Raw genomic sequence first — 21,388 nt, forward strand, 5'->3', positions numbered from 1 at the left:
CTAATTCAGTACATTTTTCTTGCTTCTGTTTTATGGTATCGTGTTCACATCTAAGATCCAGTTTATATCAAGAATAGACTCAACAGGAAGATGGAAATGAGCTGAACATTTTTGTCAAATGACTTCATGTTTTGCTTATTGTTTTGGTCAGGACTGATTCATTTATGTCCAAAAGTGAATTGTCCCTTTTGAATTTTTGTCCATAATTTAAAAATAAGCGAGACCAAATTCCTCTTTTTTATTGACTCTGTCTCAATTTAAAATAACAAAAACAGACATTTACAGTAAGTGACAAACACTCCAATTTTATTATGGTTAACTCTGTTTTAGTATGCCCATGTATCAGCATCATGTTTTCTTCATTAGGGCTCCTAGAGGGCACTGCATAGCATTTTCTCCTCTTTAGGGGACCATGTTGGGCCTAGCATTACATTATCTCCTCTTGAAGGGCAACCTAGAGGGCACTTTATCGTTTTGTTTTTAATTAGGGCACCCTGATGGGCACTTCATGGCATTTTCTCAACTGGAGGGGCACCACAGAAAGCACTGCATCACTTATTTTTTACCCTGGTGGGAAACCCTGTTAGGCTTTTGATCATATTTACTCTATTCAAAAGGCACCATAGAGGTTGCTTCATAGTTTTTTTTTCACTAGGACATCCTATAGGGCACTTCTTCGTGTTTTCTCCACTAGAAGCACATCCAGGTGGCCATTTCATCATAATTTCTCGACTGGAAAGGCACCCTAGTAGAGGGCACTTCATCATGGTTTCTATGGCGCCCTGGAGGGCACTGTGTCACATTTTGTCTACTAAAGAGGCAACACAGAGGGCACTTCATTATGTTTTTCCCCATTGGCAGAGCACCCCGGTTGGCACTTCATCATGTTTTATCTACCAAAGGGACATCCAAGAGGGCATCCTAGCTATGGTTTGTTCAAGCACTGGGGAACCAAGGGGGGCTAATTATGTGATGTGGTCCCAGTAGACTATCCTACAGGGGGAAGTGCACAGTCCCTCTGGTAGCCCGAATAAAGTTTTTGTGGCTCTCTCTATGATCAAGTTTGCCCATCCCTGATTTAAGGTATACTTTTTGGATAAAAATGTAGACTTGTGTGAACTTGAAAGTAACGGTCCAAACGCATCACTCTGACGTCATGCCGACAAAGAGACGTGGCACGCGGACGGACGGTTAAATGATCTGAACCGTTGAGAGTGAGTCCTCCAGCTTCATTGAGCAAGGAGGAAGGCGGCAGGCAGGAGCGGCACCCGACCTAAATATCACCCCAATCTGGACCAGATAGAGACATGGCTTCAAATAATGGCTCAGTCGGCAAATGGGAGGTAGTGAAAAAGGGAAAGAAAAGTAACATCAGCGGCGGAGGAGCGAAGAACACGGCTGACAAGAAAACCGGCAGCGGGGGAAGGAAAGCCCTGGGCGAATCCAACCAGCCGTCCAGACGTAAGTGGCCCTGTTAGCTGCTCCATGACCCATTTTCCTCACTGTTTAAGTTCAAATGAAAGGAAAGGGAGCTACTTGCGTGGCTGTTTAACCAGCTAAATCGTGTCTTTTAATACAAACTTTTGACTGTCCTAACGGTGACACCAATGCGGCTCGTAGCTGTCATCTGATTTGACAAGCTAGCTTTTGTAGCGTAGCATCGCGCAGTAACGCTACTTCCTATTTTTTGTACTCCCGTTTGGTGTTTTACCAGTTCGCTGAAGCGGCCATATTTTAGCTTCTTTGCTTACACTTTAATTTTAAAATAAACGCCAACTTGCATTTTAGGGCAGTGTTTGTCACATACAGCTAGAATGAATCGTTAGCTTGTGCGGTTAGCTTGTTAGCAGCCCCTCCAGCAGTGTGTCAACAAAGGCAACGTCATCACTGAGGAGCTGCACCTCTACATGTGTGAGCTGCTGTGTGACCTTTTTGTCTTTCAGCTGCTGTTACACTTTAAGGACTGCATCTCCTGAATTAATTTACGTTGTAGTACGATATAACGTTCAGAATTAGGCATCATCTTAGTAACACTTACAAATACAGTTGTCACTGTGCTGAGGGATCAGTTATTTATGTGGTGACTTACCCAGATATTCCCCTTTGCATAATTGTTTTTTAAGGATAAGGCTGACAATAATCTGTATTTTCAAGTTGTCAACAAGCCAGAGATTTGATCGATCATACTACAGGGCTGCCACGGATCCTTTAAAAGTCTTTACTTCTTCTTTTCAAACAAGTTTTATGCTACAATAAATATTTGGGCAAAATAAAATTGTTTTTCTTCAATTTTGGTTATAAGAAAACTGGTTTTAAACACAATTCTCAGTGGAATTAAGATAATCTTTAAAAGTATGTAATCTACCTTGCCTTAAGATACAGGAACCTTGTACTACCCCTTACCTTACTGTTTGTGTGGCCAAAGTCAAGTAGAAATAATGAATTATTTTATTATTGTTATTATAATTAATAATGACTTTTCTTAAATAGCATCTTTAAAAACAGAGTTTGCAAAGTTCGTAGACAAACAAAGCAAAGCAGAGGCAAGAAGAGTTTCTTGCAGTGGCAATAAAACTAAAGAAGCCAAACAATAATTCTGAACCAAGCCCAGACAAAAAAGAAAGTAGTAGTAGTATTAAACAAGCAATCTAAGGCAAAAGACATTCTATATGGAAGACAGATAATGATGACAAAAATAAGAAAAACATACCAATCAAAGTAAATACAACACAGAATATTTAAATGTTATAAAGCAGGATTAAGATAGAATAAAAACATAAATTAAAAGATAAATTCAAAGACAACAAGTGTATTAATGTGTATTAAGTTGATGCTGAAAATAGTCCCTAACATATGCACTTTTTACTACTGTTTGAGTAACATTTTCTAAAAACAACAACAGTCACCAGTAATTTAATAAAATATTTAGCCTTTATGAAAGTATATAGTTGTGACCTACTTTTGAAGCGTGAGGTTTGGAATCAATTGAGCTGAATGACACTGAGTATACAGAAGCTGTAAAGTATTTAGTTTAATAGCATTGTTAGTTGACGATAAGAAAAATGTAGAATAATGTCAGCATTATCCTTTAATGAGTAAGAGAGGACATGCATTTGCAGGATTTTCTGTCTTTTTTTATATTAAAAAGTCCCATGCTTACTGTGTAGTATAAGCCAATATACCAAAAACAAAGCACAGTATCAGCTGATGATAGACATGTTGATCAGCTGAAAGATGTGTCACAGACTATTACTTGAAGAATGAAGCCTGTGTTAAAAAAAATCTAATTTCACTTCATTATCAGTTTTGTGCTGCAAATTGGCAAAATAATTTGTGTTTAATCACTAATTGACCTCTTATGTGGTTCTTTACTTGTTTTTGCTTTACTTTACTCTGCCTGGTATATGTGTGATTTAGTTGTCTGCTCTGTTGACCTGTTTTTGCTGCCTATGTTTAGTAAAGCCATGTTTTTTTAAAGTTGTCACAGAAATAAATTTGACTGTACTTAACTTGACTGAGTGGGAAGAACTGGTGGTTAAAAGGGCTAATGAATTCATTTTGCCCCATCAGGTTAATCCGCCCATTGAAAACATCACAGTAACCACAAGAACTCTGGTAGTTTACTGTATGACAATTCCTCATAGACCCACCCTAGCAGCACACAATCACAGACCTTTGATGGATTGTTTGTTTTTATAATCAGCATGCTTAACATTCAGTAAACCTGGCAACAACTACCCTCAACCACCGCACCCTCTCTACAGCGACTGTAGATCTTACTCTGGATCTCACTCTGACACAGCAATTTGTTTATGCACCACTTTTATCAGCAAATCAGCCTGTCCAAAGTCTGTCTGATCACAGTGACCCTGACTGTGTGAGTGTGGCGGTGGTGTAAAGGTTTGATCTAAAAGAAATGCACCTCTCATTTTGGTATATAGACTCTCTAACTGCCTGGTATTTATGCCAAGAATTCAGTTAAAATCATTGTTGACACGGCGTAACCATACTTTTCTCTGAAAGTGTGCTTCAGCTTTACCTTGCTCTACAGATATAATTAGATTTATACTGAACTCTTAGAGACAATCAATATTATAATCAGCAAGCCTTTTTGCCAAATCTCAGTTCATTCCCTTAAAGGCTTCCAACACTTGAATCACAAGATTGTTAGTGTGGATTTTGTGGTTTTGGCAAAAAGAGTTTGGCTACAGGCTTTTGTTTGAGCAGGCTCACAAATCTTTTTGGATGGTGTCTTTACAAAGAAACACAATAGGAAAAATGTTATAAATAAAATCCTAGGTTTTACTTGAAATATATCAGACTAATTATTTGTCATGGAGCCAAGATATTTCTTCTTGAATAACTTTATGTGTGATTGCATGCTGTATACATATCTTCATCATGAGAAGGTCATATTTAAGACAGCTGATATAACACCTAAATTGAACTTGTTACATGTCTGGACAAGTTGTAGGATATCTTACAAGAGCTCTTTTTTCAACTGAAGTGATTATGTCAAGTCGGACATGTTATTTATGTGATTTACTTTCCGCGTATTTTGAGGGTACCTACATTTTAGGATGGAAAATAAATAATGGAGACAGAATCAAACATTACAATTTTTATTTATTTATTTTTTATATGTTTACCAAATTCCCTCTTTGATGTAACAATACTGTAGGAATGACTATTGGTACTCTGAAAAAATATTAAGACAAGTCCATTTTTGATGAACCATTAGTCATGCAGGTATGATAATAAGTGGGTAAATGTAAGTATTAAAAAAAGTAGAACTAGATAGATAATTTGAGAAAAGTATATCAGTTTACTGTAATGCAGCCTTTAAAAATCAGGCAAAAACACCATTTATTCCATATCGCGATATAATAATATCCAATATCTAAGAGGACATGTAGTCTTGTATCTCGATACGATATAATATATTTATATTGGCCAGCTCTAAATACCATAGCAAAATTAATTTGTGTCTTAAATAATGCCAAACAAACATGTCATGAAAGTATAAGCAGAGAAATAAATGCGATCAGATGTTTCAGTCTGCTCTGTGTTGTTGTCAAGTGGCTTGCTCTATGTCTATATGTGAAGCATCCTGTCAGCTATTCATCTGCTGGTGTGAGAATCCATTCCCAGTCCACCCACCCTGTAAGAGGGCCATGTTGGGGACTGAACATCTACTCAGATTACACCCTAGTACACCACCGGGACCCTCCGCTGACAGACACCAGGGCTGTGTCCAGAATCACCCCCCATTCACTACTTATGTTAGACCTGATTGGTTTTCTGATCCTGTAAAAAATCTACACATCATCATAAAAAGTCAATTTCTGTGTACTGTGTATGTACCACTCTCAGCAGAAATGAAAAAGAGGCATTTTACTTTCTCTAGACAATCAGACAATTCTGATTGTTGAGCCCTGGCTATACTTCAAAAACTGTAGTTATACTCTGTGGTAAACCATCCAAAGTTTATACCGAGACAGCAGGTAGGAAAGTCTTGTGGCTTGTTATTAGTTGTGTGTCCTCCACAAGGACACAAGACTAATATTTTTTGAAAATTAATATTCACACAGTGTAACGTCTGCCTGCAAGCAGCCACCATATAGTAACAAAGTTGACATAATTCTGGTGAATGGACAATAAAAAGCAGTAGAGTGTTTTATTTCACTTCTAATCAGAATATGAGCCCAAACAGAGTAAAGATGCATTATAATTTAATCATAATAACTGGACCCAGATTGTAAAGTGCCCATTCTGTAGGGCCAAATTGGTCAGGTTTAGTCCTCTATATTGCTTTCTGTGTTTGATTTCTACACTCCTCATTTGCATGCTTACCTTCTTTAACTAACTCCATCATGTTCAGTTTTCTCTCATGGTGTTTGACATTTACAAGGACCAGTGGCAAATTTAGTGGTTTGTTGGAATCATGTAGTTCTTTGATTTAGTGATGTTGACCTCATTCTTGGAAACTCATGGCAGTGGCCAAACTCTTCGTCATGGCAGTTAGCCGACTACAAGTGGTTCATTTTGTCCTGTTTAATTACTCCAGCAGTTATACTCTCAAACAAATGATTACTTTGACTAAACAAAGTATTTGACACAGAGCCTACTTTTTCAAGGTTCAATTAAGGTGAAGTAGTGAATTTGGTACACTCACACTGATTTCATAAAGAAGATATCTCAAGATCAAACCTTGTTTATGGTTGTTGTTCTACTGCTTGTGTGGCTTAAAGTAATTAATATATAACAGAACTGAACCTCTGTGGGCTTTAAAAGTAATTCAAATGATCTTGAAGGAAAACAAAAACCCTGTACAGTGCAGTTTCTCACTTTCAAGGTAAAGATGATGAATGTAAAACATTGGTTTGTGTCCATCTCTGGTCCTGTAATTGAACAAGTGTTGATTCAGTTGTTGTCAACTTGTGTGATAGCACATTTGTATAAAGCTTATTTACATCATTCAGCAGATCCGAGACACCAGTCTGGTGGGCTCACATGTTACCCTGTTACTGTATGTAACAGATGTCATCTCATGTCAGGAGCTGCTGCTGGAAATGACCCACTTCCTGACAAGTGTGGATATTTGTTTAAGACATGAATACCAGGTCAGATTACTTCATACCTCAGTCTTTCAGTACTCTCGTCACTGTTCAGCTCTGGTAATGCTTTCTGAGCTGAAGCCGTTACAGAGGCGACAACTAGCTTCAGTGTTTAGTTTAGTGAAGTGAAGAATGATCCTGACTGACCAACATTTAAAACAGGGAAGTTATTGTGATAGAGTCGAAGTTGAATCCAGTTGGAGAAACAGACACTGTGATGAAACACGTCCTGTCTTTGCGTCACAGTCCGACATACAGGGACCAGATATAGATTTAGGTTTTGTCAGCAACATGTATGGCTGAATGATCAGTGAACAACTGGTGACCTCTGTCAACACCAACTCAAGTTTGTGGGCGGGTCTGCGTGGGATTCTTGTGTGCAGTCGTGTGGAGTTAAGTACTGTAAATGTCTTAGCTGCATGAGTTATGATTCGAGCCTGATGGGCCAGTTTACACAGCAGTGTTTTAAATTTTAGTAGTATGGGTTGTCTTATTATGAAAATATCCTTCCTCATTATAATTATGATAGGCACTTTAGTTTGTTTTGAGTCAATGCTACACTGTCCTGCTGTCACAAATACTCTGGAGTACAAAATGTCTGATCTGCGGCTAAAATAGTCTCTAACCAAAGCTCTGTTTCCTCCTGTTTGAGTAAAGGAAATAACTACTTTAAAAAGGACCTATATGATCTGATTTAGGGAAGAATGAGCTTTGGTCTCAGAGCTATAGACAGGCAAGCAAAGTCAGAAAGTATTGACAGACTGATGCTTTGTTGAATTTCTTTTTGTGGGATGGAGGTACCATGGAGAGGAAAAAAAATGAATAAATCGAAGCCATGTTTTGCAAAATCAAGCACATATATAAAATACTGTATCAAAAGCACCAAAAGCAATACAAATGAGGTGTGTCTCATTTTTCCAGTGTATTAAAACAATTCAGCATTGATTTGGAGGCACCTGGTCACATGACATGGGAGCTTTTGGAAGAAAAACTGCAATTATTGTGTCAAGTAAACAGTAAATTAGTGACAGTCCCTAAGTCCGCCTCCAGTGACTAAATAAGAGGAGAATACGGGATACAAGATTGTTGTGATATTTTGTAGTAGTATACAGGCTTAAAATATCTTGTCTTTGCTACCCCGGTACACAAAATATTTTGGTGTCGGCCTACGAAACTTTAAACAGTTCTAGCTTTAATATGATCTGAGTTGAAGTACACACTGTTTGTTTATAAATGGGGCCCTAATGAGTAACAAACCGAGGAATACTTGAAATGTCGCTGGTGCTAAACTGTGTTTTTTTGTGGATTGTAATGAGTGTTGCATGAAATTTGTCTTGGATTATAACAGCCTATTATGCAAACCATAGAGGGAGGGTGTAGGCACTAAATGTGAGGGGATGGAGCAACAGGGGAGGGGAAAGCCACGGTTTCATGGATTAACTTTTTCAGGACACAGAGTGGATTTATGAATGTGCTATAGAAAACCAAAGAAGTTCGAAAGGACGGCTGAATTTAAAAAAAATTAAAAAGAATACAGGCGCTCGTCTCTGCGCAGAGGCGTGTCTTAACCACAGCTGCCTTGTTTTCTTTCAGCACCCCTGAAGATGTCAGAGACTCTGTACGACGGCTTTGAGAAGATGGGGAAGAAACAGAACAAGGAGCAGGTTCCACCACCAGCCGAGCCCGAAAATAAGAAACCCTCAAGTAAACCGTCCAAGAAATCACACTCCAGCAGTGCAGTCACCCCCGCAACTCACAAGACCCTTGAGGAAGCCTTCAAAGCTGTGAGTAATGCACGTACCTCTCTGTTTTCTCTTGTCTTATCAGGCAACAAGTTCTTTGTGGTTGAGAAGTTGGATACTGAAATTTCTTTACAACCTAAAGACTTGTATCAAAAGCTTAAAGCTCAACATTTGTATTTCTTTCAGGTTGATAAGAAGAAAAACAATTATTTGACTAGTAAGAAGATTCTGTGTTTGCTATTTGCCCGAAAACACCGTTGGTTCATTGCTAAAAATTTTAATTAAAACTGATATATAGCTGTTTGCATTAGTAGTGTTTGACAAAAAATAGCTTACAGGAAAATCTCCAAAAGCTATAAATATCTTCATGCAAACACACAGAAACAGTGCTGCATTGTGGCATCTTCTCCGCAAACTATCACATGCTGAAACACAGTCTCATCTTTGCATAATGGGAACTCTGTTTGAGTTCACAGCCTTAACATTGTCTCTGTATTGTTCTCTTTTATTAGTTGGATGTTGGGGACCTGAAGCAGCAGTTGGCTCGCAGTCAGACCCTGTTTCCAGAAAACCCATCAGTGTGGGTCAAAGACCTGGCAGGATACCTCAACCTCAATCTGACTGCGCCAGAGACTGAGCCCACACTCAGCAGCTATACTCATGGTCGGTCAAACTCAGACTTTGTACTGCACATTCAGTGTAACCGATTAGTTCTTATCTCTGCTGTATTTTTGGATGTATGAAGGAAACATTCAGTCTGGTATCAACAGTTTCTGCAACACACTGACACAGTGATCAAGAGACAGGGTTCCCACGGTCATTTAAAACCTGGAAAAGCCATGAAATTTCACAATCACATTTTTAAGGCCTAAAATGAAAACAGTACAAATCATTCAAAGACTGGAAAAGATTTTGGGCATTTTTTTCAATCACTTCTTTTTTTATAGAAAACTTCAAAATTTGGGGTGATTTTATTTATTTATTTGAAAGGTATCATTTCCTCAAAAATTGCCAAAAGTGATGCCGTTTATCATAGCCAAAAGCTGTAAAAATAAATTACAGTTGGATCTTTAAATTTCTGACAGTCCTTGAACACATCATGTGGTAATGCTGAAATTATGTTTGAACAGAGTTTGAATCTTATATGTTTGAAAAACACCGGGCAAGTTGGCCAGGAAAAAAAATAACCTGTTTTTGGTCTTTCAAAAGTCATGGAAGATTTTTGAAATTTTGTCCATGACATTGTGTGAGAAACCTGACTTATTTCATGTCCACGTCTCTGTCTGTTTGTCTCCAGACTACCCATACTGCCTTTCAGGAAAAGAGCTGAAGGGTGTGATCAAAGGCCTCATTGGACGCTGCAGCGACATTCTGCCAGATTTCTTCGACCACTGTGTTTACACTATGCTCAGGGAGCTGGACAGACAGTCAGGTAGGTGTAAGAGCTTGCATGGAGGATGGGAAGCGGTTTGTGACATGGATAGAGACCTGAGTGATGCAGTACGGAGAGTTTAAATTATTGTTTTGCTACGTCATTTCTCCTCTCTACTGTAACCAGTTTTCTCCTACTTATCTTTACTGTTGTTTCCAGCGAAGGTTCTTCCAGTCACCTGGTTCACTTTTGAAATTAATTTTGGTAATGCATCATGAAGTGACATATGGGTTAAATGTGTTTACATAACAAGGGAGTGGAGAAACAAAAAGTCGAGTCTGTGGTTCTGTACAAAGTATTGAAAGTACTGAAATATTGAAATATTGAAAATTGTGTTAAATCTGTGCATAACTTTTGGTATTTTAGTCTTCGTTGTATGGCAGACAGAAGTGAGGTGACAGGGAATGAGGGAAAAGATTTTTTAAAAAAGGACTTAAACCAGGGTCACTGCAGCTACATGGCCAGCATCATCGGATCCAGACACACCAAACCGATGGCTGGCCATTGGTTAATGTTGGGCCATCGGTTAGCCTCTGTTGCTCTTGTTTTTGCAGATTTTCCTACACTTTTGGAAGTAGTTGGCCATTGCAGGATGATTTCTGTCTGATTTAGCATGTTGAATCAATTACAGAGCCAGGAGGACCTATTAGTGAATGAAATCATTATAACTGGCAGTTCAATTCAGTCTATGAGAGGAAAAACAGAAGTGAGGAAAGCAAGCAAATTATTTAAGTCAAGAGGGCATGAGACATAAAACAAACTTGTTAGATGAGTTAAGATAATCTTTTTTAGTCATTTTAGCTCTTTAGCAGAACCAGTTCATTAACACGTTATTGTTCACTAGCAAACACTAAATACAGTTTGTTCTTTCAACATTGGATTGTGTTGATAATATGCTAACTGGTTATCTAGCGTCTAGAATCTGTCGTGTCAGTCCTACGGTTTCCCTTTTTGAATGACAAATACAGACTACTGCTGCCTGCTGGTATGGAGACTTATTTTCTTTCACACAGGTGCAGAACATATGTACTTGTTGGCAGTTGGCTGTTGTCTTTGCGGTGGGCTCAAGTGCAACTTTGTAGCTGAGATACAGGTGACATGAGTTGAAGCAAAGAAAGTCTGCCTTTGTCACCACTAGTTCTTTGATGTTGGTATTTGTTTTGTGTGGGCATTAAGACTCCAAGGCCACCATGACACCTCATCAAATCAATCTTTATTTGAATTTCCTATAGTGAGAATATAAAGACAAAGACAAAAATGGCCCTTTTCTCTTCATTACTAGGAGAACCTCTGCATGGCTACAGAGTTTGCATTCAAGCAATCCTCCAGGACAAACCCAGGATAGCCACTCAAAACCTTCCAGAGGTGAGTGACTCTGTCTGCCTGCCTGTCTGTCTGTCTGTCTGTCTGTCTTTGAGTTCAGATCACTGCTTCACTGCTCTTGTCTGCTCTAAATGTACTTGTTAAAAATTAAGTAACATAAGTGAAGCAATTTCTTTCTGTCCAAAGAACTGGTCTAATGTACTTGGGATTTGTCTTTTGCAGTAACCTTTCAATAATATATTGTAACAACTTCCTTTCCTCTTGTCCTTCCTCTCTAGTATTTGGAGTTACTGCGATCAGTTCAGAATCGTCCTGTGAAATGTTTGACGATCATGTGGGCTCTTGGCCAAGCTGGATTTTATGACCTCAGCCAGGGACTCAGAGGTAATAAACAGTCAAACACACAAAGCATCCACTCCTTTGAATATGTAGACAAAGTGTTTTATCACCCTCTGCACTGCATCAGTCCCAGTCTGCGTCTCCCCTTTCTCCCACTTTCCCAACAAAATGTGCTGACATGAATTCTGGGTTGGAGGTTAATGAAGCAACAGGGCACATTAGGGCAGTAACACATCCACTGATGGCCTCAAAACACATGGTAACTTCAAAAACTCAGCTGCTGCTCCAGGTTTGCTGCCTGGTGTTTGGTGAGGCTGTGAGGTGGGCGTGTGTATGTGGGCAGCAGAGGAGGAATATTCTTAGAAGATTACATAACATCCCTCTCCTCCAAAATAAGGTTATTGAGTATCATTCCACTCACCCAAGGCAAGGAAAGACAAAATTCAACTCATCTGAAGCAGTTTAAAAAGTGCAAAATGTCCTGCATATTATCTTGATGTTGGAATATTTAAACAGAAAAGCTTCTTTTAAAATGTGAGGCATTTTCAAATTCCTGTTAAAAAGTAATCAAAAGTTTCCTGTATGAGCCCCTGACTTTTATATAATTAGACATGGAAAGATATTGACCTGATACTAGAATATTTCCAGCATAATATACAGTGGAATGGCAAAATGATATTTAAAATAGCAACAGTGACTGTCATGAGAACATCTGTGTGCATTTAAGATTTTTAGCTCTTAACAGACATATGATATATAACAGTGAGGTATTTTGGATGGTTTGTTGTCCTCCAATAACTAAGAAAAACTGCCTGCAAAGCTCCACTTTGAGTTCTGCTTCACCATGTTACTTAAATAATTAAGCATGTAAGAATAATAGCCATGTTGTACTTGTGCAGTTGCTTTGGGCTTTTTTTTTTTTAATAAAAAGCTTAAAAGGTCAGCTGTTTACATGTTTAATGGCAGAACTAAATGCTCTTATGATGTGAATCGAGCTCTTTATTTGTGTTTCAGTGTGGCTGGGCATCATGCTTCCTGTGCTGGGAGTGAAGTCCTTGTCATCATATGCCATTGCATATCTCGAGAGACTTCTTCTGTAAGTCTTTCTTACAAATATGAGGCAAATTTTATTTTTATATGTTCATTAGATAATGAAAAACACAACAAAGCTCTTTTTCTTTTTTAAAAACAATTCACCATGCTGTTCTGGTAAAGTATGACTACCAAATATTGTCTCTTGAGTGTAATCTCAATTGTTAAAAGTAATGCTATCATAATGTATATCAATTTGCCTTTCTTTTGAATATATTTTGAGAGTAGTTCCAGTTAAATATTTTCTCTTTTCAGAGCGTAGGTTTATTTTATGAGAGACTGTGTCTTTAAATGGTTGACTATTAAAATTTAAAAACTAAAACTAAAATTAGACTATATGTTGACTCCAGAAGTGACTAAATGTGTGCTTCCTGTTCTTCTTTCATCAGACTTCATGCGAACCTGACAAAGGGATTTGGCATCATGGGCCCTAAAGAGTTCTTTCCTTTACTGGATTTCGCCTTCATGCCCAAGAACGCCCTGCCATCAAGGTTAGTATAATGTAATGCAAACACTGAAACATAGTCATGTCAGTTTTTCTTAACTTCATTATTGAATAATCCCACGTGCATAGTGACTACACAGCGTATGAGGAGGTGGATGTAGAGAGTGGTTGGTTGAAAGTTTTGCCTGGTTGCTTAATCCCAAATTATACTTAAAAAAATGTGACTTTGGGAACAGAAGAGCAGAAGGACTGTGGTTGGTTTGCATGCACTGATGTCATTTAGGAAGATCATTGGGAATGTCATCTTTCTTTTCTTATTACTGCAACATTTTGAATATGAGGGCTTTTGTTTCTGTCCTCTGCTCACTTGTCCTATCCACCTGTAAAACAGCTGAAATCATTCACAATTGACAATTAAGAAAAATGTGTTATTATAAAACACATATTGTGGCCACATTTATTGTTTTATCTTTTCTCTTTGAAGAAAAAAGCATTTCTCATGTGTGTATTTGAAGTCATGGACCACAGCTAAGTTTTAGAGTGCTTTTCAGTATTAATACCTCTCAGTGACTGTTTGCTTCACAGAGAGTAATAAAGTTGCACATATTTGTTTGTGTTCAGTTTGCAGGAGCAGCTGAGGCGTCTGTACCCTCGACTGAAGGTTCTCGCATTTGGAGCCAAACCTGAGAGCACGTTACACACATACCTGCCATCATTTCTGTCCAGAGCCACACCACACTGTCCGGATGACATGAAGAGAGAGGTAAGACACACACTTAGAAGTTATACAAATGTTTTCTAAATAATATTGCTGCTGCTGTGGGGCAAGTGTGGATAAGCTCAGCTCAGCACAGCAGCATAAATGATATTGATAAGTGACCTATTATGCAATATGTTGTTAATAGCATCATTATGTTTACCAGTGTCATAATTGGTCAAGATAGCATTTTGGCAAATGCCTAAACTTGAAGGGAAAGTACACTGTAACAAAGTTTATAGCCGCTAGCCTGCAACTTCTAATATTTTTGCTAAAAATGGCAGTATTCCCTGGAATGCTTTAATGGTCTTGGTTATCTAATAACGTCAGCAGGAAACCCTTCGGTGTACCTCAGAATTTAAAAGCATCGGCTTCTGTAGAGACCATTTTGCACTGATGCTTGGCGGGTACAAATTGTCTCTTTTTCAACAGTTGAACCAATTTTTATGCAATATCGCTACAGGAGATATTCAGTAGGATGTGGTCTGCTTCTGCTATCCCGTATAGAATGATTGATCATCACAAACATTTTACTGGTTAGGCACTCTGGAAAGGAAAAGCTTAAATAAATCAAAGAAAACTGAAATCTTTCCTCTTCTCTCTCATGCTTTTTGCAGCTGCTCAGCAGTATGACAGAGTGTTTGTGCGTGGACGTTCAGAGTCTAGGAGTGTGGAGGCAGCTCTATACCAAACACTTACCCCAGTCCAGGTGAGTAATACACTTTTTTATGATAACAGCAAAGCTCTGTGGCAATTTTTTCTAACATAAATGAATTACAATTGTATATTAAAAAATTTTGTTCCTGCATTTGAGTCGTCTATATGCTGTTAAATAGAGCGGAATGTTCTTCTGTTTTCTTTTCCAGTCTGCTGTTGAGCCATTTATTGAAGTCCTGGAATATCCTGCCACCAAAGGTATTATAAACCAAACTCAACTCCCTGGAGATAGTTTAATGAGAGTGTCAGGGCGTGTTGGCACTCTTAGAACAACAGCTCTCTTTAATAGCTTCATTAATAAGTTTAAACTGCGTCTCATGTTTACGTGTTGTGCTTTTTTTTTTTTCTTTTTTAAATGTTTAGCTCCGGAAGAACCTTGAGGAAACAATCCAGTCTTTCAGAGTGACCAATGAGGAGATGAGAGACACTGTCGAATCTCAAGAGCTTCAGGACTGCAATAACCTGTGCCAGGTGAGACAGATAGTCACCGCAGAAGCTGAATTAAGCCACAAAACAACGTTTACAAGTACTAGATCAGTTTAAGACTAACTTTAATTTCATTTAAATTCCATCCAAAAAGTAGTCTGGTTACTCCTGAGTTTGTTTATGGCAAAATTATTGGAAAAAAAGACAAGAATGTGTATTTCGGTAAAATCAGGCATTTGTTGTCACATGGCCACATAGATAGCCTTTTAATTTGGCTTACAATTAAGGAGTTGATGTATTTCACTAACCACATCAGAAACAAATAGATTTTTTTCCCACTTTCATTTAGAAAGCACCTCTAGAATATAAACTATGAATGCAACTAATGTAATCTAACAAAACTATATATGTGGATTTTGTCCCTTTAAAGGCTTTGCTCAGTATTTCCTCTTCTTTTCTTTCTCCAGAATCTGCAGGTAAAGATGCGAGGTCATGGGTTCCCCTGGTCCAGACTGCTCATGGTGCTGCTCGTGTTTGCTGCAGGCTTCATTGCTCATGACATCAGATCCAACGGTTCCTACGCAGGTCTGGCAGAGTCCTCTTTGTCATCAACAGTCTTCATTTTTATATCAGAACTTGTTGACTTCTGTTTGTTGTTGAGGTCTCACAGTGTGTGTTGTGTGTTTCAGATTCCACCACAGCATTGTATCTGCGCAGCTCAGGGGTCACAGCTGTATCTCAGCAGGCCTGGAGCAAAATAAGAGTCTACTCGACACAAGGCTTCAGGTACAACCTCACCCAAACTCTCCATGTCTATATGTATGTAAACTGTTCAGTTTAGTAGCTCTCTCCTACGACAAACTAACTGAACCTTTTGTCCACTGTGAGCCAGATATTGATATTACACTCTGTCTGACCAGGGGCCAGGTTCACCAAAGCATAAAAATGTCAGCAATGTTTCATATTTTGCTTCCTGTTATATAGCAGTTTGATCACTGTCTGCTTTATTGGCGTAGTGTTGGCAGAAACATTTTTTTTCCTAAATAATGTTTTCAGTTTTTTTTAGCTTGTCTTAAGTTACTTTTACCATTTGTGATATTGGTCAGTATTGTAGCTAATTTAACACACTCAGTGGCCCCTTTTTTAGGTATACCTGTACTGCTCGGCCATTAAGTCGACTGTTATGAAACCTATAATGTTCAGTTTTTGTTTACACTCTTCGATTGTTTCAGATATTCAATTGTTCACTTATGTTAAGCATTGAGGTCATAATGAGCTTATAAAGACAGATGTTATGGCACAGCCATAATAGATTAAAGTTACATTTACATTTACATAGATTACATTGTACAGGTCTACTTAAATAAAGTGGCCACTGACTGCATTTAATATAGCAAAAAGAATTAAAAAGTAGTATACTGCTAGTTAACAGTAAAAGCAAAATATACTAAAGGAACCTATTTAGACATCTTTGCATACCAAAAGATTCAGTTAAAATGTACCGAATATACATGAGGATAACACATTGCATTATTCTACTTTGCATCGGAAACAATGGCTAACAACACATTTACATATTTAGTATCTGCATGCAACTGTGTAAAACTTTGTTTTTGTCTTGGAGCACAAAGTCATTTTAACTTTTCACACTTAGTGACCAAAACAGGCAAATCTTTGAACTCACTGTTAAGTTACTCTTGATGCAAACAAATCATTTTAACTCATTTTGGTATTTCATGTTTTTGTATCTCCTGTAGCTGGTTGGAGACGAACACTCCTCATTATTACTCTGAGTGTGCACGAGTTTTGGGGCCACTAATGGACCAAGGTTTAGAAAAGGCAAAAACAGCAGCCATCTTCATCTCTGAAAACACCACACAGTTTATTCTCTGGGTCAAAGAAAAGACACCGCTGGCGATAGAATGGGTAAGGCTGTGTGAATAAATAACTTGTAAAAGTGTCCCTCGCTGATGATTACCTCAGTCTGTTCAGTCATTTGTCGTATTGCATGTCAGCGACCAGTGTCTTACCTCTGTGTATCTTCACCAGGTGAACACCAACACGCCTGACAGTGTGTTCCAGGTGTTGGCATATTTAAAGGAGCTCCTCCTCCTCCTCCATCAGAACTACATCCTGCCATCGCTGGCGTACATATCTGAACTGCTACAGCGAGCGTGGATCAACCTACAGGATTCCTGCAAGTCAGTACTTTGAGGCCTAATTTTAACATTTCATTTATATCCTATTTTTCCGAATGTGAGTGGGTTTTAACCTTTACGTTTGGCATTGAAAAGATTCACCAGCTGTTCCTAAGTTCAAACTTGGTGCAGCTGTAGTGTAAGTGTTAATTTGTGCAATTTGTGTCAAAAAATTAAAACTAGTTGTGTCATGTTAACATGTTGTTAGCATATAGGACATGGGCTAAGATTTATTACAAAGATGTTTTTTTGGTCATTTTAGGTAGTTCTTTTCACTCTGGTGTTTGTTCAAGTGTTCACTTTCTGATGAACAAGATGGCAGATGTCGTAACCAGGATATTTTGGCCTCATTTTTGAGGCCATACCTTTTGCGAGAAAAGGTAGCACAGTTCATCTTATATACAGTATATATATATACAGGTATCCAAATAAAAAAGCTGCCTGTAGTGATAATTTTTAGTAGTAAAAGTCAAGGTTCCCACAGTCATGAAATTCCTGGCAAAGTTATGAAACCATAAAAAAATTGTTTTCCAGGCCTGAAAATGGTTTGGAATTAACAGAATATTTTGGAAAACTTTTGAATATACAATATTTTTATGCAATTCTTAAAGTATGTCTATAAAATTCCCAAAACATGTTTAATGTTACACGAAATCTGTTCCATTTATAATAAAATTTAAAATCTTGTGCTGCGCTCCATGACAGCTTATGCAGCATGTTGGTGGAGGGAAAGTCAAACTTGCATGAAGTCATGGCAATGGGGTAAAATATTACGGAAAAGTTTTGAAAATTCATTGGTAAAAATGTGTAGGAGCCCTGTGAAGTTGATGAACAAACTGTTAAAACTGTACATTTCTTGTGTTTGCTGCAGCGGCGAGGTGTCTATATCGTGTCTGCAGGACCACGCTTTGTCTTTTACCAACTCTACGTGGCAGCTGCTCCAACACACGACCTCGGCCATCAAGACGTGGGCTCAGGAGTTGCTGACACGAGCGTGATAACGTCACAGATCCTGACTAATTTTTCCATACACACACAAAAAATGCACACAAGCTATACATTCACACACACACACACACACACACTGACCCGATCTGAGGCTGCCTTTCTGTGTGTCGGCTCCCCTCTTAAGCTGTGATTGGACGCTGTGGGGTCAGACAAAAAAAAAAAAAAAAAAAACTCTCACTCAAAAGGACCCTTCTATCTCTTGTTTTGGCTAATTTTTTAAATCAGTTTGCTGTTGTATAGATGTTTTTTTTTCTACCAATCTCTTTGTCACTGCTGGACGCAGAGGTCGCCTTTCTCTCTGTCTCTCTCTCTCCCTCCCTGAGTTTTCTACTGCAATTTTCAGCTTTTTCTTTAACCTTTGGGTTAAACAGATTGTGTAATTTATAGAACATGTAGGTTTGTAGATGATTTATAAACCGTTTTTATTTAAAGATATATATATATAAAAAAAAAAAAAAAGAAGTGTTATGTGAAAACTTGGCAAAGGGCAGGGAAAAGACCAAAAAATATATTTCAGACTTCTCAAAGCCACTGTAGACCTCGTTCGCCATCTTCTTAGGGCCGCCTCATCTCCCATCCAACCTGAGAATCTGTCCAGTGTAAAGCCTTCAAAGGGGAAGATATTGTAGGTGAAGGGTCACATCTTCGGGTGGATGGACTCATTCAGATATGAGGTTGGCAGCATAACTCAAACATCAGTCCAAAAGGTCCTGAAGAAGAAAAAGAAATGTCTCATTTGTCCTGCACATCTCCTTGTCTTGTCTTTGCTGCTTTGTCACCTGCCTGCTGTTTCTTGTGTTTTTTTTATTTGCCATCAGTAGCTCAACCCCTGAGCTTAAAAGCAGCAGTCGTGTACTCATACTTGAAGGCTGATGATATTGTTTGTGTGTGTGTGTGTCTGGGATCATGATTAACCCCGTGCCAACGTCCTCCTGTACGCCAGAATATGACTAAGAAAGAAAAAACCTCTCGTCTTGGCAAGGCAAACATTTCTGACCAGCTGATTCACTAACTGTTCCCTGTAAACAAGATGTTTGGATGGATATGGCAACGACTAATGTCTTACTTTGTAATATAAATGATTTATAATAAAGATTTCAACCCCATTGGTGGGTTTATCTGTTTCTCTTAAGTCTCATCTGAAGGGGACATCTACAGTTCCCACAGTCATGTAATTTCTAGTTTCACGAAAATTTTGATTTTATAGGTATTTTATATGTACCTAGAATTTTTTGTAGGTTAACAAGTATCCATTTTATTCAGCAATTGGCCAACTGTTAGTATCCCACTTTTGAACCATGTGTGATAGAAAATAATCCAGTGTTTTTATTGAATGTCCTTATTGTTCCACATGAAGCATCTATGGGACAAGTATAAGCTAATGACTAAGACACTGGTGCTTTTCTATGAAATACAGCCAATTTAATAGGGATTTTACAAACAGAAAAGTTACATTTTAGTAAAAAACTTGATACCACTAACTGAATCAAACAGGTTACTTGGAAAATATTCCAGATACTATCCTTGTTTTTCACTTATTTAATAACCAACTTCATATTAAATGAATTATGGAGAAAACTGTATTCTAAATAAAATTCTAATGAATATTCATATATTGCAAGCTTATTAAAGCTTTTTTTTTAAATAATGATTAAGTAATAATACTCTGTGAACTTCAACAAGTAAATCTGGCCATGCATTATGGTAGCAATGGTGCACTCTGTAACACCTTACACCTACTATTACACTTAATAAAACCAACAAGCATCATTATTAATATGGGAATCAGACCGGCTCTGAAAGCTTGTGTGGTATCCCCTTCGATAGCTCAGTTGGTAGAGCGGAGGACTGTAGAGGCAATGCAGCAGAGATCCTTAGGTCGCTGGTTCAAATCCGGCTCGAAGGAGGTGACGTTTTTCATTTGTTTTCACGCGATAAATCACCACCGGAAACACCAATTAGAGTAGGTTAGCTGAGCTAGTGCTAGCAAGCTCTCGTAACACCTCTATCGGGAAAGTTACCTAGCATGACCACCTGAGAGGTAAGTGCGTTTTTTTGTGTTTACCCTAAAGTGTCACTTGTTTTTTCTGCTAACATCCGTAAAGTAAGTGTTAAAGGCGTGACCAAGAATGCTAAAGAAAGCTTTCTTAAGTTCATTATCTGAAAAGTAACAGAATTTGTCATCCTGTGCGGTGTCTTCACTCCAGGTGTTAGCAATTAGTTTAAAACTATCCGTCGTGGCCTTAAACTTACATTTACCTTCCAAATCATACAAATAATTACACTGCTAACTTTTGTAATCTGTTATTTAAACTTAAATACTATAAGCAGTAGATTTGGTACGTTTTGTTTGGGGACCTGCGGTCGAGATGACGTCAGATGAGCATGAGTAATACGGGGGATTAGCTCAAATGGTAGAGCGCTCGCTTAGCATGCGAGAGGTAGCGGGATCGATGCCCGCATCCTCCAGTAAAAATTTATTTTCTACTGAAATAACAAGTTTACTCAGTGAAAGATCCTATCTTTTGTCCTCACAGACGGTGCTTGCATGCTGGCATTATGATGAAGATGGATCCACTACAAGCTCGTCGCCTTCCACATGGTGAGTTTGTTGCATTATTATTCTACCGTTTTGGTTCTGGGGTAAAAAGTTACATTTCTCAATAGTTCCAAATAAGTTAATGTGGGAAGTAAATGATATCGATGTGCGTACTTCTGAAAAAATCCCCCAAAATACTCAGACTTCAATAGCATCTGTCGGTGGTTACTGTTATGTAATGACGTCATGACGCCTGTAGACGCAGGGGGATTAGCTCAAATGGTAGAGCGCTCGCTTAGCATGCGAGAGGTAGCGGGATCGATGCCCGCATCCTCCAAAAATTTTGTTATTCGATTTCCATGAATATTAGTGTGACGTACCTCGTGCTGTGCGTTTCCGCCGAGACCTACATGCAGCTCTCGGGAGCGCGCACACCGTAAAGCCACAACTACTGGACATCATGATGACTGTTTGGCCGCGGATAATGTTTGTAAAGATGAAATCTTCTTTGTTCAGATACGGGATACACAAAATAGAATTCCTACTTGTGTTGTCTTTATCTTTAATCCAAAAATTATAATTAAATGTAGTTGAGTAAAAGTGGACGTTGGAGTAAATGTCACAGATGGTTGTATTAAGCGGTTTCTCTCTAAGACAAAAGACAATTACTGCAGACATTGTCAGTATTCGTAAACTACAAAAAAAATGACAACTTTGAACAATATTCAACTATTATATTTAAAAATTGACGTC

General features: G+C 38.3%; 1 protein-coding gene and 3 non-coding genes across 4 annotated transcripts; all 4 read left to right on the top strand.

Moving 5' to 3' along the window:
- The first annotated feature begins 1,196 nt into the window (after positions 1-1,196).
- On the top strand, positions 1,197-19,202 carry tmem214 (transmembrane protein 214). The gene is made up of 17 exons (XM_042503648.1): positions 1,197-1,461; positions 8,211-8,401; positions 8,872-9,022; positions 9,657-9,791; positions 11,074-11,156; positions 11,393-11,498; positions 12,468-12,549; positions 12,935-13,036; positions 13,612-13,753; positions 14,365-14,456; positions 14,614-14,662; positions 14,828-14,935; positions 15,358-15,475; positions 15,580-15,676; positions 16,648-16,816; positions 16,940-17,091; positions 17,960-19,202. The coding sequence occupies exons 1-17, from the start codon at positions 1,308-1,310 to the stop codon at positions 18,084-18,086; spliced, it is 2,058 nt and encodes a 685-aa protein (XP_042359582.1). The 5' UTR covers positions 1,197-1,307; the 3' UTR covers positions 18,087-19,202.
- Positions 19,203-19,913: 711 nt separating this feature from the next.
- Positions 19,914-20,002, top strand: trnay-gua. The gene is given in 2 exon segments: positions 19,914-19,950; positions 19,967-20,002. It is a non-coding gene; the product is annotated as a tRNA-Tyr (tRNA).
- Positions 20,003-20,492: 490 nt separating this feature from the next.
- Positions 20,493-20,565, top strand: trnaa-agc. Its single transcript has one exon. It is a non-coding gene; the product is annotated as a tRNA-Ala (tRNA).
- A 334-nt stretch (positions 20,566-20,899) lies between these two features.
- On the top strand, positions 20,900-20,972 carry trnaa-agc. Its single transcript has one exon. It is a non-coding gene; the product is annotated as a tRNA-Ala (tRNA).
- Positions 20,973-21,388: the final 416 nt, after the last annotated feature.

This window comes from Plectropomus leopardus, chromosome 16, assembly GCF_008729295.1.
Source record: "Plectropomus leopardus isolate mb chromosome 16, YSFRI_Pleo_2.0, whole genome shotgun sequence".
Lineage (NCBI taxonomy): Eukaryota > Metazoa > Chordata > Actinopteri > Perciformes > Serranidae > Plectropomus > Plectropomus leopardus.

Bases quoted from the DNA above. Each gene is read 5' to 3' on its own strand.
- tmem214 (XM_042503648.1), top strand. From the start codon at position 1,308: ATGGCTTCAAATAATGGCTCAGTCGGCAAATGGGAGGTAGTGAAAAAG. The intron at 1,462-8,210 runs GTAAGTGGCCCT...GTTTTCTTTCAG, and splicing joins ATCCAACCAGCCGTCCAGAC to CACCCCTGAAGATGTCAGAG. The intron at 13,037-13,611 runs GTTAGTATAATG...GTTTGTGTTCAG, and splicing joins AAGAACGCCCTGCCATCAAG to TTTGCAGGAGCAGCTGAGGC.